The following is a 16,489-nucleotide window of genomic DNA, read 5'->3' on the forward strand; positions in this document are numbered from 1 at the left end:
ACACACACACACACTCTCTCTATTCCTCGTTAACTTCCTCAAATACAGTATTCCATTACCTTCAGTTCAGTTCAGTTCAGTCGCTCAGTTGTGTCCGACTCTCCGCGACCCCATCAAGCACAGCATGCCAGGCCTCCCTATCCATCACCAACACGCTTGCTCCTTGGAAGGAAAGTTATGACCAACCTAGACAGCATATTAAAAAGCAGAGGCATTACTTTGCTAACAAAGGTCCGTCTAGTCAAGGCTATGGTTTTTCCCGTGGTCATATATGGATGTAAGAGTTGGACTGTGAAGAAAGCTGATTGCCGAAGAATTGATGCTTTTGAACTGTGGTGCTGGAGAAGACTCTTGAGAGTCCCTTGGACTGCAAGGAGATCCAACCAGTCCATTCTGAAGGAGATTGATCCTGCTTGTTCATTGGAAGGACTGATGCTAAAGCTGAAGCTCCAATACTTTGGCCACCTCATGGAAAGAGTTGACTCACTGGAAAAGACTCTGATGCTGGGAAGGATTGGGGGCGTGAGGAGAAGGGGACGACAGAGAATGAGATGGCTGGATGGCATCACCGACTCGATGGACATGAGTTTGAGTGACCTCCGGGAGTTGGTGATGGACAGGGAGGCCTGGCGTGCTGTGATTCATGGGGTCGCAAAGAGTCGGTCATGACTGAGTGACTGAACTGAACTGAACATCTATCTAAAACAGTCTCCCAGGATTTTGGTAACTTGAAACTAAACTAAGAGAATTCATTGACTTTCTGTGCTGTGTGCTTCATTGTGGCGGCCTCTTTGGGACCCCGTGGGCTACAGACCTCCATGCTCCTTTGTCCATGGGGATTCTCCCGACAAGAATACTGGAGTGGGTTGCTTACCCCTCCTCCAGGGGATCTTCCCAACCCAGGTCTCCTGCATTGCAGGCAGATTCTTTAGCAACTGAACCACCAAGAATCCTGCAAGGGGTAGGTAGCCTATCTCTTCTCAATGGGATATCCCTGACCCAGGAATCGAACAGGGGTCTTCAGCTCTGCAGGCACATTCTTTACCAGGTGAGCTACCAGGGAAGCCCTGCAGGCAGCTTAGAAAGATGTATAATATTATTTGTCTTTCCAGCATCATTTGGACCTAAAGCTTCCTGTGTGAGGACATTCTTTTCCTTTACTTCTCTTTACAGTCTTTAGTATAATTGAAATAAACTAATACTGTTTTTATGTCCCCTTCTCTGTAAGACTGAGAGTTTCCATGCAGAGGGAACTACATTTGCTTTATTCACTTGTATTCCTTGGTGACAATTACACAGTCTGTCCCGTAGGTACTCAACGTGTATGTATAATATGAATGGAAGGAATGAAGAAACAAATGTAACCACCCATTCTTTAATAAAATTTTTAGAATGGGGTTTGGATTTTCATTTTTGAGTAAAGAAACTCATTTTCTTCGCTTTAATAATTAGAACAAAGTACAAATTTAAGAACACAAAATCATAAAAATGTTTTAGAAATTTTAATGTGAGGTACAGATGAAATATAACTTTACAAATTTCCTAATATTTTAAGTATATTAGATGCAAGAAGGAATAAATAATTCATCAACAGATAACATCAGGGCAGGCATCACTTAAGGACTCATGCCCCTTCAGCTGAATCCTTTTATATCTACTTCCTTATTCCTGCTGACTAAGTATCGGCTAAAGTAATTCAATGAATTTGGTGGCTGAAGCAGAAATCAGAGTCTTCTGAAATGGACACAGGTGAGTGTAGGAAGGCGATGTGGCATCTTAGTCGGTGAGAGTCATCTCAAGATGAGGTCAGATCTCCATCCATCTTTCCTAACCTTTCTAGCAAGCTGATTGATGAAGTGAGGGCTCTCATCATCTCCACTCTGACGATTTCCCAGGCGCAGTCGCTGTTTTCCTTCTCTTTCAGGTAGACAAGGATTCCCTGGAAGTACTTCTTCACGGTCAGAATGGGGCCCATCCCTCCCAGGGCAGAGTCTCCCTTTCCCGTCACCGGGGCCAGGCAGGCATCCAGGTCCTCCAGCTGCTGTTGGAGTCCAGTGCAGAGCTGCTTCAGGAGAGTGTTGTTCCAGGCAGCAGACGAGGGCTCTGTGTGGAAGACGCTGAAGCTCTGCTGGAGCGTCTCGTGCACGACAGAGATAGCCTGGTCCTCCTGGAGCTGGTCACCCTCCACCATCTCTTGGGGAAGACCAAAGTCTTTTCTGTCCTGCAGACAGGACTGAGGGGAGAGTCTGCTCATTTGGCCCAGGAGCCTGAGGTTCTCCCTGCCAACCAGCACGTCCTTCTGAGACAGGTAACAACCCAGAGATCCTCCTGGGCCATAGCTGACCAGCACCAGGGCCATCAGGAGAGAGAGCACGAAGGCCATGGGGAAGATGGGGCTGCTGCTGGGCTGGCTGGGACAGTGTCTGGTGGAACCTTCAGGTAGGTTCTCTGATGACAATCGTTCTAAGCAAGGCTTTTAAATAGGGAAGACGGTACTCATTGTCCGAAAATTTCTCTCTCACTTCCTGTTTGTGTTTTCATTTAGATATTTTCTATTTGACCTAGGAAATGTAGTCAATCAAAACTCTTAATTTTTACAGTAGGGGTTTAATTTTCCCAATAAAATTTGGATTTGTCGACGTAAATGTATATCAGTTAAGTGAGAAACTAAATAAAGGCTGAAGTTATGTAAGAATGGAAAGACTTATAGACGTGTACATAGTTATTATGTACACATTTAAGTACAATATATTTAAACATTCCTTTTGTTTATCTTATGTCAGGAACATAATTTTCTTTTGATTCTTAACTGCGTTTTTCCCTCCTTATCTTACACATAGAAATTCAGAGTCACTCAGGCCATATTGATTTCTGTATTTTGATTTCTGTCTCACAGAGGATAAGCTTGTAATTAAAAGTGAGTGAAGTACTCAGGTGTTTCTGTTCTTTTGAGAACATTCCTTCAGGTTCCTGAGATTAGATTTCACTGAGGCCACAATGTCACGAGGAGTGGATTATTTTCTGCCATATCAGTAAACCAGGATGACACAGTCATCAAGAGTCTCCAGCCCTCCATGGCGCTCAGGAAGAGGAAATATACCTGTGGGCTCACAGCTACCAAATTGCAGGTACTCCCTAAGGTGAGCCCAAGGAACTCAGGATGGGAAAACATGCAAGATGCAAGAAACTGCAAGGAAAAATGCCCCAGTAGAGCTGAGATGCAGGATAGGAATGTTTTTTGTGAGTCCAGACACTTGCCTCTTCCTATACAAAGGAAAAGTGCTAAATTCCTTAACTTGAGATAGCTGGTTTTCTTAAATTCTCAAAACTACTTTGATGTTCACACTACATTCCCTTTCTTGAGAATTCTTTTTTTTTTTAAATTTTGAGATTTTTCATTTGAAGGTAAATCTTAATGCTATTAAATTCACAAATATGCTAATTTAAATACCCAATTCTATTATCTAAAACACACATTGCAAACATACAAATATCTATTCTCTCCACATGTCAGAGCCATTCATTTCATGGTTTGGAAATGGGGAGAATAGATTCCCCTTAAACTGCAAGTCAGCAGGTGTTTCTTTACAGTTAACTTTAGCAAAATTCATACAAAATAGTAATTAACAATGATCTTCTTTACTTGTTAACTCACAAGGAAACACCTTCAAAACTGCATTTTGTTAAAGTTTCTGTACTAAAATGTAGAAAAACTGAACTACACAAATATTGAAAAGTTAAAAATTCCTTAATTTTTTATTCCTGTTACCACTACCACAATTTACAGGGCAATATACCTGATGTAATGAAAAGAAAAAGAAAAAGACAAAGCTACAACAGATAAAAGACCTCAGGACTGTACATCTAATTGACACTACATTGCATTAATCAATAGCTGCACTTTTTGCAAACTGTGGCTATGACAGTCCTGAACAAGAAGGGTTTCCTGTTTAAGCTGCAGTAACTTTTCTGACTATGGATCATCGTTCCTTCTGTGGCAGATTTTTACAGTTCCTCTAACGCATTTGGGACAACTGTCTCAAAGTAACCTGCAGCTTCCCTGACAACTCCTCGCTCTCCCTCCTGCTAAGAACTGTAGCCCTTTTCTTCTGAGTTTTTTAGAACCTTCTGCTACCATATCCACCACTTCCACCACCAGATCCATAACCACCACCATAGGGACTGCCCGAGCTTCTTCCACCAAAACTACCCCCTTTCATGGGTCCATAATTTGATTGCTGTTGTCCACTATAATTTCCAAAATCATTATAGTTTCCACCACCACCATAGTTGCCTCCAAAATTTCCTCCTTCATTGTAACCATCATATCCTCCACCACCGCCACCATATCCACCACCTTGGTTTCCATATCCTGGTCCGCCACCACCATAACCTCCTCTACTACTATAACCAGGACCACCGCCATAGTTGCCACCATCACCTCCAAATCCATGATATCCACCATCACCTCCTCCATAACTCCCTCTGCTGCCACCACCTCCACCACCATAGCCTCCTCTTCCACCAAAGTTTCCACCACGGCCAAAGTTACCTCCACCACCTCCAAAGTTTCCTCCACGACCCATAAAGTTGCCAGATCCACCTCCACGACCTCTTTGTGATCCAGCAGACTGCATCTCTTGTTTAGAAAGGGCCTTTTTCACTTCACAATTATGCCCATTAATAGTGTGGTATTTCTGAACAACAATTTTATCAACTGTATCATGATCATCAAAAGTTACAAAAGCAAATCCTCTCTTTTTCCCACTCTGCCTGTCTTCCATAACTTCTATGGTTTCAATCTTGCCATACTTTTCAAAGTAATCTCTCAAATTATATTCTTCTGTATCTTCTTTAATGCCACCAACAGAAATTTTCTTCACTGTTAGATGGGCACCAGGCTTTACAGAATCCTCTCTAGAAACAGCTCTCTTTGGTTCCACTACACGCCCATCAACCTTGTGTGGTCGAGCACACATTGCTGCATCCACTTCTTCAACACAAGAATAAGTCACAAAACCAAAACCCCTGGAACGTTTTGTTTGGGGGTCTCTCATCACCACACAATCTGTAAGTGTGCCCCATTTCTCAAAATGTTCTCTTAAACTATCATCTGTAGTTTCAAAGCTCAGACCACCAATAAACAGCTTTCTCAACTGCTCTGGTTCCTTGGGATCATGACCCTCCATTTTGAGACCGGACTCGCCTCTTCCAACTCGAGTTCAATATGGGACCGAGAGGAAGAGCGAGAATTCTTATATAACCTGACTCTTCCCCTCTCCTCCTTGGAGCAATCTCTCAGGGTGAATTGATATACTGCCTCCCGAATTCCCACCGAATAAAGCATAACTCTCAACTTTTAGGTTGTCACTATTTCTTTATTTTTTAAACTAACTTATTTTAATTGGAGGCTAAGTTCTTTACAATATTGTAGTGGTTGTTGCCATACATTGACATGAATCAGCCATGGGTGTACATGTGTCCCCCATCCTGAACCCCCTCCCGCCTCCCTCCCTGTCCCATCCCTCAGCCTTATCCCAGCGCACCAGCCCTGAGCGCCGTGTCGCAGTCATCGAGCCTGGACTGGCGATCTGCTTCACACACGGTAAATTACAGATTTCAATGCTATTCTCTCAAATCTTCCCACCCTCACCACTCTCACAGAGTCCAAAATTCTGTTCTTTACATCTGTGTCTCTTTTGCAGTTTTCCTTTCTGACATACTTCACTTTGTATAACAGGCTCCAGATCCACAGTCAGGATCAATATACGCGACATCACGGTTTCTTTCATCCTGATTTTATGGTCGATCTAGAGTCTTCCACAGGCTGTGCCAATACCCCCACCAGGAATCCAGGTTCTTTTCTGGTGCATGTAGCTGTGACGATTCTAATTCCAAGATAATTGATTGTCTTTCCAGCACCACCTCACTCACAAGGTGGTTATCACCTCCAGAAGCACTTTTCCTCTGGAATGAGTGTCCTCAACCAACCTCTCTGGGCCTCAGCCATGAGGGCAGGCTAAGCACATCCTGAGAACTTCAGAATTCTACTGTGGAGGGGCTTGTCTCTTTGTTTGCAAAATCATTCATCTTCCAGCATCCCCACCCTCTCCAGTGCAGTGTTTGTATGAAGGAGGGGAGTTCTCAGTGATGACCTCCTCTTCTGATCCATGTCCCCAGGTATCAAGTGTCAGCAGCCCTCAGATGCTGAGAGCTGAAGTGTGGAGAGCTGAGTAGGTGGAGGCATCATCCAATGGCCATTGTTACACCTTTGGTAGACAGGTTTTATTTTGCAACTACAGCTTTTATCACTCAATTCTTTTACTTAAAGTGTTCAATATGTTTTGCTCAGGATTTCTGGGCCGGGCACAGGGCACTGGGCGAGGGCGCCGTGTGACTCCAGACGCTCACGTCACAGAAACCAGTGCCCTTCGGTCGCTCATTCAGTCTGCATCCTTCTGTCGGGCTGATTGTCGATCCATCTGTGTCTCGGGCTCAGAATGCAGAGCAGTGCGGCCAGGCTGTGTCAGGGAGAAATAGCCTTGTCTCTTTACTTACTCTTGATGTTTGGTTTTAAATTTAAAGAACAGCAAAAATACATTTAAGAACTTATTTTTGCATACTGATTTACTGGCCAGTTTGCCTCTCCTACTGTGTTCCTTTACATTTCACCCTAGGGTTCATACAAAAGGAAGGAAAAGAATGGCAGAGGGCGTCACAAGATTTTCTGTGATTTTTAAGAAGAAAGACTTTTGTTTCTCATTTCAACTCTCCTGAAAGGCAAAATTGATAGATGTTTGTGGACAAAAATAAAACAAATATAATTTTCAAGTACATGAAAGAGAATATAGACAAATATCTCTTTTGCTGCCAATGTGGCAAAGTGTAAGTTAAATCTAAAGAAGGTCAACCAAAAAATGGAATGTATCATAATATTTTAAAGTTGTGAAACAGTCTCAAAGACAGCCATGTTCATGTGCTAACTCGCTTCAGTCATGTCTGACTCTTTGTGATCCTGTGGACAGGCTCCCCTGACCACGGGATTCTCCAGGCAAGAACACTGGCGTGGATTGCCATTTCCTCCTCCAGGGAATCTTCCTGACCCAGGGATTGAACTCTGTCTCTTATGTCTTCTGGATTGGCAGGCAGGTTCTTTACCACTCCGGTCACCTGGGGAGCCTCCACAACGACGGGCAGGGGAGACCATAAATTTTACTTGTGATCCTGCCCCCAGAAGAGGCCCTAAAGTGTTCAAGGAAGAAAGAAAAGGAACAAAACTTATTTAGCATATGAATTAGATTGCCCACTCATTAGTCAGTTGGAGAGAAGCAATCTAAAGAGAAGTCTATAATTGAGGCACAGATTTGAGAAATCTAGGCTTAATTAAAGCTTTTCCCCACTATCTGAGCAGTGCACACACACACACGCACATCCTGGTTAATTCCTGAGTTACAATTGGATTACTGTAATAGTTATCAATTCTCCTCAAAGAGATAAACCCCAGGCTAATGGTTGGCAACAGTTTTATTCTCTGAAATCTATTTGTGTCTGTGTTCTCTCTCACTACTGAGTCAAAGGGAAGGGATGCAAGTGCATCTTTTATTCAAAGGGACATTGAGAATTTTCTCCTCATTATAAATTCAAGCGACAGGATCTCATACTGGGAATGGAATTTTAAAACTGACAACATACCCTTAAGAAAGATTTAATGCACCTTCCATCAGGGTCTTTATCCTTTTGACTTCTCTTGCATTTCCAGACCAGAATGCCAGGCTCTAAGCCTCCAAGGGTCTTAAAGCATGTGAAGCGAATGAGAAATCTGGTTCCTTTGCCAGATGAGCAGCCTGGAAGCAAGAAGCACATTCTGATCTTTCAGACTGCTCATCTGGCAAAGGTTCCTTAGCCCAAAGACGTGTCCTGCCTGAAGCTGGGAGTATTTTCGGTCTCTAATATGAAAACCAAGGAAGCAGGCTTATTCAAATTACTGGCATCAGTTCTTTCCAGGAAAGACCCTCTTTCAGCTCTGAAGAAAATGTTAATGGAAGAAGACAAACTTCTGCCTAGAGGAGCAAGATGCCTGTTGTACAGACTTGGTCAGTGTCCTAGTTCATCTTGGCCAGTAGATGGCACTCTTCCTTTGTAATTATTTCAACAGCCTCCAGAGGAAAATGGATCCTGCTCTCTAGTTCTTTTTAGCCTCAGGTGTTGCTATGGTATTATAACAAGGACGTTCTCTCATTCCCAGAAATATTCACCACAAGAAAAACAATAACCTCTTATATAAGCATTTCAGAAAAACCTAGAACTTTCACTCAAACTTTTATTGATGGCTTTGCACTCTTAAGGGGAAATTATTGGCCAGAACCACAAAGAAACAGGTTAGAGCTGTGTGAGTGGCTGGGGCATGTGAAGACGGAGTGAATGAGGAGAGCTGACTGGGCATTTCTACACTAGAGTGGAAGCACAGGCATACTTTGCTTTATCTTGCTTCACAATTAATTCCAATTTTAACAAATTGAACGTTTGTGACAACCCCGTGTCATGAGAGTCTATTGATGCCATTTTCCAACATCCCTTGCACATTCCCTGTCTCCATATCACACTGCAGTAATCCTTAGGATAGTTCAAACCTTCACAAGCAAAAAATTCTGAAGGCCCAGATGATCACTGGTGATTTTTCGCAATAAAGTATTCTTTAAATTAAGGTTTGTGTGCACGGTCAGTTCTCTGTTGTCTGTTCTCTTACTCTGTGTACATCTCCTGCCCCACCAGTACACCGAGGCACATGACTGGCCTTTCCTGGACCTGTCCAAGGTCCCAGCTGGTGACCTTTCTTATCAAAGGAGTGGTTAGGGGCATGCCCTCTACTGCTTTCCCTGGTAAGTAGAGCAGGGAAATGAGCTCCCCTATAACTGGCAAAATCCCCCCAATCCCCACTTCCCCATCCTCTAGTCCCCATCCCCCATCCCTCCCAGGATGGAGCCACCACCATGTACCTCCTGCCCCCAGTGCACCACAGATGGTGCAGCGTCACTCCAGGGCCTTGCTTCAGACGTGTGAGTGCCCCCATCCATTAAGCTAGTGATGGCTCTGTTGCTGACACCACTTTCTTTCTTTGTCTTGAATGTGGACAAACATAGGCTTTGTAGCCTGCAGTGTACAGCCTAACAATTGGTGGCAGCAGCCAGGAGACCACAGAAACTCCAGTGAGTGTCAAGAAATCAGGAAATACAGGATGGGGGATGGAAAGTTGTGGGGGGCATCCACTAGCATGTGAGACCCAAAAGTTGAAGACCCAAATATAGAAGTTTTACAACAAAGGTTATCTGAACAAAGGTAGTCTGAACATCAAGAGATTATTGTTAATTAAAGAACACCAGATATCCCAAATTAAGGAAATAAGCACTTATCTGCGTATGGAAAATGGAAGCGTCTAGGCTCACTGAAATCATTCCTTTCATGCATCTCAGCTATCTTGTGGTCACTACCCTGTGTTTTTCTCATCCTGAGTTCCACAGGGCTCACCATAGGGAGTGGCTGCAGCCTGATGGCAACCAGATCACAGGTATTCTTCTCCTTTCTGAGTGCCCTTAAGGCTCAGGAATTCACATTTGGAGGGTGGAAGTGCTGATGACTGTGATAACCTTGCTTTACTGACATGGCAGGAAATACTCCAGTTCTTAATCGCAATTTCGGAAACTACCCCTATGCTAGAATTAAAACATTTTTCTTTTCTCTCTGCCTTTTCTCCATAAACTGAGGACTCGAGTTCCAAGCAGCCTAATCAGGTGAATGTGAATGCCTGTCTGCTGGCATGTGCAAGAATTTCAGTATTTGGGGGACCAAGAAATCCACTGAAGCAGAGCTGCCTCACCTTACCTGCCTGGTGGCTCAGACAGTAAAGAATCTGCCTGCATTGTGGGAGATGAAGGTTTGATCCCTCGGTGGGGAAGACCTCCTGCAGAGGGAAATGGCAACCCACTCCAGTACTCTTGCCTGGAAAATCCCATGGACAGTGGAGTCTGGTAGGCTATAGTCCATGGGGTTGCAAAAAGGTGAACATGACTGAGCGACTTCACTTTCACAATACCTATAAAAATCACTCCATGGTGCTTAGAGGATGCAGAATTGTTGCAAGTTTGTATGCTGACTCATAAATATATTCATATTTAATGAAGCAGACTCAGGTAAAAATGTGTCTTATAATGGGAGTTTTTTTTTAGTAGGAATGAGAGCATTTTTCTATTTCATGATAGTTGAAGACTTAATATTTGGAATAGATCTATGAAACAATTTTACTGTTTAGAACTGTTTAATGCACTGTCAATCTGAGGTGTTCTTGGTGCTTATTGAACTCCAAGTGCAGGTTGGCAGCTCTGCCTGTTGTGCAGAACAGGCAAGGAGTGATTCAAAAGGAGGCTCTGGTCTGCAGAGTAATTTGTAGACCATGAACACATCTTGGTCCCTTTAACTCCTCCATCCCAAAGAGTCCGTGCCCTGTCTGAAGCCAGAGACTCTGGAGACTCTTTCTGGTCATAACAGACAAAGAATAAAGAAACAGCTTATGACAGCATCAAAATCTATTGGTGCCAAGAAAGCCTTCTTGTACCATGAAGGGACATCCCCAGAAAGTGGAATGATTTCTGCTTCGCTCAGAGGCTTGTTCTCTGGTCTTGGTCACTGCTCTTGTTGCACTTGCCGGAGGGCTGTCTCCCCTGAAAGGACTTTCCTCTTACACCCAAAAGCTGGGTCCTACTTTGTTTCCCTTTAGCTACAGCTACAGTGTTAGGACGGGCCTTCCCAGGCAGCACTGGTGGTAAAGAATTTGCCTGCCAGTGCAGGAGATGTAAAGAGACATGGGTTCGATCCCTGGGTCGGGAAGATTCCCCAGAAGAGGGCATGGCAGCCCACTCCAGTATTCCTGTCTAGTGAGTCCCTTGGACAGAGGAACCTGGCAGGCTACAGTCCACGGGGTCACAAAGAGTCAGACGTGACTGAGTGACTTTCTCTCATTCATCATTCACTATGACGTCATATTCAACAGAAATTAAGGAAGCCTCTCTTGAAGATGGTTCTACAAAGCCTAGACATTTGATGTAATATTTGCTTTCTACTTGTGTTGTTCAGGGAAACCTTTAAGTGGAAACCAAACAGCAGGAAGCAACGGTGTGAATGGTGGAGAAGTTAAGACGTGAATGAGAAGGGTGGTGTGGGGATTTCTGCCTGGAGGGGAAGGCAGTAATGTGACACGGGAATGTATCCTGGAATGCTGAGAAGAGAGTGCACCAGCCGCCAGACCGTTAAATGGATCACACGTTCTTCTGCCCTTTGTCTAAGTATTTGCACCCCTCCCTCGGATGTGAGTGTAAGCCACCATGTCACCTCTGAACGTAAACGACACTCTTCTTTGAAAGGAGGGGGAAAATGACATTTTTCCAGCCTTCTGTAGAATTCATCACAGAATTCTTTTTTCAGGCTGCCTCCGTTGGAGGTCAGTTACTGAAAAGTAGGTCACAGTTCCTGAGAATTTTATAGAATTTTATAGAGATAAATAATATTCACTTATATAGCCGTCTGAAGGAAAACAGGAAAATGCCTACTGTATTTTAATTCCTTACTCTAATATATGATACTGCTGCTGCTGCTAAGCATCCGACTGTCGTGTCCGACTCTGTGCGACTCTGTGAGCAACTAACACACTCACACACAACACACACAATCCAAGAGAAGGCAGGAAATGAAGAAAAGAACAAAGTCACAGTAACAAACATAAAATAAAGGAGAAGAGCAAAAGTCAAGGAAATAGGAAATCTATAAAGAAAATAAGAAAAAGCAAGAATTTGTTTAAAGAAAAGTTTAATAAATTATAGAACTCTAGCGAGATGATCTAGCTAAAAAGAGAAAACAGTTTACCACACTACTATTGTTCATCCCTCAATCGACACCAGTCTGGTTTCTGCCCTACTTTTCTACCAAACCAGCTTTTACTAAAGTCACCAAAGGCATCTGTGATTCCTGAAACACTGGATAGTTTAGCCCTGTGTGAAAGTGGTAGTTGCTCAGTTGTGTCCGACTCTTTACGACCCCATGGACTATAGCCTGCCAGAATCCTGTATCCATGGGGATTCTCCAGGCAAGAATACGGGAGTGGGTTGCCATGCCCTCTTCCAGGGGATCTTCCCAACCCAGGAATCAAACCAGGGTCTCCTGCATTGTAGGCATATTCTTTATGAGCTGACCCACGGGGGATCCCTATATATATATGCCACAATGTAAGTTTTAAAAATAAAAATAAGAAAATAGAAGTTTTCTATACCCCAAAATTTTAATGAACAAGTTGAGTTCAGTTCAGTCGCTCAGTTGTGTCCACCTCTTTGCGACCCCATGAATCACAGCACGCCAGGCCTTCCTGTCCATCAGCATCTCCTGGAGTCCACTCAAACTCATGTCCATCGAGTCAGTGATGCCATCCAACCATCTCATCCTCCATCATCCCCTTCTCCTCCTATGCCCATCCCTCCCTGCATCAGGGACTTTTCCAATGAGTCAACTCTTCCCATGAGGTGGCCAAAGTAATAGAGTTTCGGCTTGAGGATCAGTACTTCCAAGGATACCCAGGACTGATGTCCTTTAGAATGGACTGGTTGGATCTCCTTGCAGTCCAAGGGACTCTCAAGAGTCTTCTCCAACACCACAGTTCAAAAGGATCAATTCTTCGATGCTCAGCTTTCTTCACAGTCCAACTCTCACATCCATACATGAGCACGGGAAAAATCATAGCCTTGACTAGACAGACCTTTGTTGGCAAAGTATTGTCTCTGCTTTTTAATATGCTATCTAGGTTGGTCATAACTTTCCTTCCAAGGCATAAGGATCTTTTAATTTCATGGCTGTTTTCAGCATCCTCAGTGATTTTGGAGCCCCCTAAAATAAAGGCTGACACTGTTTCCACTGTTTTCCCATCTATTTCCCATGAAATTATGGGACCAGATGCCATGATATTAGTTTTATGAATGTTGAACTTTAAGCCAACTTTTTCACTCTCCTCTTTCACTTTCATCAAGAGGCTTTTTAGTTCCTCCTCACTTTCTGCCATAGGGTGGTGTCATCTACATACCTGAGGTTATTGATATTTCTCCCGGCAATCTTGATTCCAGCTTGTGCTTCTTCCAGCCCAGCGTTCCTCATGATGTACTCTGCATAGAAGTTAAATAAGCAAAGTGACAATATACAGCCTTGACATACTCCTTTTCCTATTTGGAACCAGTCTGTTGTTCCATATCCAGTTCTAACTCTTGCTTCCTGACCTGCATATACGTTTCTCAAGAGGCAGGTCAGGTGGTCTGGTATGCCCATCTCTTTCAGAATTTTCCACAGTTTATTGTGATCCACACAGTCAAAGGCTTTGGCATAGTCAGTAAAGCAGAAATAGATGTTTTTCTGGAACTCTCTTGCTTTTTCCATGGTCCAGAGGATGTTGGCAATTTGATCTCCGGTTCGTCTGCCTTTTCTAAAACCAGCTTCAACATCTGGAAGTTCACGGTTTAAGTACTGTTGAAGCCTGGCTTGGAGAATTTTGAGTATTACTTTACTAGCGTGTGAGAGGAGTGCAATTGTGTGGTAGTTTGAGCTTTCTTTGGCATTGCCTTTCTTAGGGATTGGAATGAAAACTGATCTTTTCCAGTCCTGTGGCCACTGCTGAGTTTCCAAATTTGCTGGCATATTGTGTGCAGCACTTTCACAGCATCATCTTTCAGGATATGAAATAGCTCAACTGGAATTCCATCATCTCCACTAGCAACAGACTGGTTCCAAATAGGAAAAGGAGTACTTCAAGGCTGTATATTGTCACCCTGCTTATTTAACTCATATCCAGAGTACATCATGAGAAATGCCGGGTTGGATGAAGCAGAAGCTGGATCAAGATTGCAAGGAGAAATATCAATAACCTCAGATAAGCAGATAATACCACCCTTAAGGCATAAAGGGAAGAGGAACTAAAGAGCCTCTTGATAAAAGTGAAAGAGGAGAGTGAAAAAGCTGGCTGAAAACTTCAAACATTCAAAAAACTAAGAACATGGCTTCCAGTACCATTGCTGCTGCTAAGTCATTTCAGTCGTGTCTGACTCTGTGTGACCCCATAGACGGCAGCCAACCAGGCTCCCCCGTCCCTGGGATTCTCCAGGCAAGAACACTGGAATGGGGTGCCATTTCCTTCTCCAATGCGTGAAAGTGAAAAATGAAAGTGAAGTCGCTCAGTTGTGATCCCTTCATGGCAAATAGATGGGGAAAAAAAGGAAAGGGTGACAGACTTTATTTTCTTGGGCTACAAAATCACTGCAGACATGAAATTAAAAGACACTTGCTCCTTGGAGGAAAAGCTCTGACCAATCTAGACAGCATATTGAAAAGCAGAGACGTTACTTTGGCCTAAAGGTCTATATAGTCAAAGCTATGGTTTTTCTAGTAGTCATGTATGGATGTGAGAGCTGGACCATAAAGCTGATCGCCAAAGAATCGATGCTTTTGACCTGTGGTGTTGGAGAACACTCTTGAGAGTCCCTTGGATTGCAAGGAGAACAAAACAGTCCAACCTAAAGGAAATTAGTCCTGAATATGCACTGGAAGGACTGATGCTGGATTCCAATTCTTTGGCCAACTGATGGGAAGAACTGACTCACTGGAAAAGACCCTGATGCTGGGAATGATTGAAGGCAGGAGGAGAAGGGGACGACAGAGGATGAGATGGTTGGATCTCATCACTGACTCGATGGACATGAGTTTAAGCAAGCTCTGAGTTGGTGATGGACAGGGAAGCCTGGCGTGCTACAGTTCATGGGATCATAAAGAGTCACACATGACTGAACGACTGAACTGAACTGAGATCATGACAGAAAAGAACATGCCGGGTGTCATACACAGAGCCATGTATCCGAACTCAAGCTCTCCCTGATGCTCATAGCTCACAGCAACCAGGCAGTTTACCACAATACTCTTGGTGGATCTTTACCAACATGGCAATTACTAGTACATTGATCCAGATACTTCAGAGACTCCTCACAAGGAATGATGAATGATCATTTCCATGCTCTATTTTATTCCATTGCATGGCTGGTGAGCTTCATTTTCGTTTGTCTTCCAGTTTTTGACATGTAACAATTAAAGCCTTACAATAGGTTGAAAATCTAGAGTTTGGATCTGAATCCCTGGTCTCCTTATTTTGCCTACTAACCTGCTCATTCTTTTTTGCTCCGTGTGACTATTTTCTTACTTCTACATGCCAAGCATGTAGACTTTAAAGCGCTCTATGTTCTGCATGGTTAGGACCCCACCAAAGTCATATCATGAGGTTGTAAACCCCAAAGTAATGGTATCAGGTGACAGACCTTTGGGGATATGCTTAGGGTGTGGGGATGCAGGCTCACCAAGAAATAAGGCCCTTATAAAAGAGGTGGATACTGACTAGTCCCTCTCCTGCCCTGTGAAGATATCAGAACTCTGCAGTGTGAGACCTGAAGCAGGCTCTCACCACAACTTGACCACACTGACGTCCAGTTCTCGGATATCCAGGCTCGAGAACTAACTTGCAGCAACACATTTCTGGTCTTTGCTAACTACCCATTCTATGCTATTTTGTTGAAGAAGCTAGAATAGTAAGATATTACATGCCCTGTTTTATCCTCAGAATACCTCCAGAGTCTGTGAAATTTCTGACGGGAGAGAAATTATCTTCAGTTCAGTTCACTTCAATTCAGTTGCTCAGTTGTGTCCGACTCTTTGCGCTCCCATGCTCTTTGCGCTCCCATGAATCACAGCACGCCAGGCCTCCCTGTCCATCACCAACTCCCGGAGTTCACTCAAACTCATGTCCATCGAGTCAGTGATGCCATCCAGCCATCTCATTCTCTGTCGTCCCCTTCTCCTCCCGCCCCCAATCCCTCCCAGCATCAGAGTCTTTTGCAGTGAGTCAATTCATCGCATGAGGTGGCCAAAGTATTGGAGTTTCAGCTTTAGCATCAGTCCTTCCAATGAACACCCAGGATTGATCTCCTTACTGAATCCCATTTCCTTAGACGTCTAGTCTGGGCCGTAACATTTCTTGAGGTCAATCAATATTCAAGTAACATCAGTTCACAAGGATGAATATGATAGGAGAAACAATAATACCAATATCTATTAGATATATAGGATGTGAGAACACAATTTAAAGATTCTTCATGGTTCTACAAGGGAGGATATGATGAAATATTGTGTGAGATCCTTTTTAAAGATCATTTGCATGAATATTTTATTTGAGTTTGTGTTTTCAATATTTGGAAGGTGTGGTGAGTCGAAGACCCGCTGTCCACTTTTAGTTCAGTGATTCTCAAGTACTTGCAAGAGCTGCCCGATCACTCTTTCCTTGTCTGCCTCAGATAGTAAGGAAACACTTTGTCTGCACTTGTAGAAGTTTTCCAGTAACCTATGCCTTTGGGAGTCAATCTGAATA

General features: G+C 43.5%; 1 protein-coding gene and 1 pseudogene across 1 annotated transcript; both read right to left on the reverse strand.

The window, feature by feature from the left end:
- Positions 1-1,795: 1,795 nt before the first annotated feature.
- LOC148777286 (interferon tau-1-like) lies at positions 1,796-2,461 on the reverse strand. Its single transcript, XM_088837668.1, has one exon. The coding sequence runs from the start codon at positions 2,381-2,383 to the stop codon at positions 1,796-1,798; it is 588 nt and encodes a 195-aa protein (XP_088693794.1). The 5' UTR covers positions 2,384-2,461.
- A 905-nt stretch (positions 2,462-3,366) lies between these two features.
- LOC148777287 (heterogeneous nuclear ribonucleoprotein A3 pseudogene) lies at positions 3,367-5,233 on the reverse strand (annotated as a pseudogene).
- Positions 5,234-16,489: the final 11,256 nt, after the last annotated feature.

The sequence above is a fragment of the Moschus berezovskii genome, chromosome 7, assembly GCF_049115385.1.
Source record: "Moschus berezovskii isolate FMDL1 chromosome 7, NW_MosBer_1.0, whole genome shotgun sequence".
Classification (NCBI taxonomy): Eukaryota; Metazoa; Chordata; class Mammalia; order Artiodactyla; family Moschidae; genus Moschus; species Moschus berezovskii.

What these genes read in the sequence shown, in the direction of transcription:
- LOC148777286 (XM_088837668.1), bottom strand. Translation starts at nt 2,383, where the DNA reads ATGGCCTTCGTGCTCTCTCTCCTGATGGCCCTGGTGCTGGTCAGCTAT.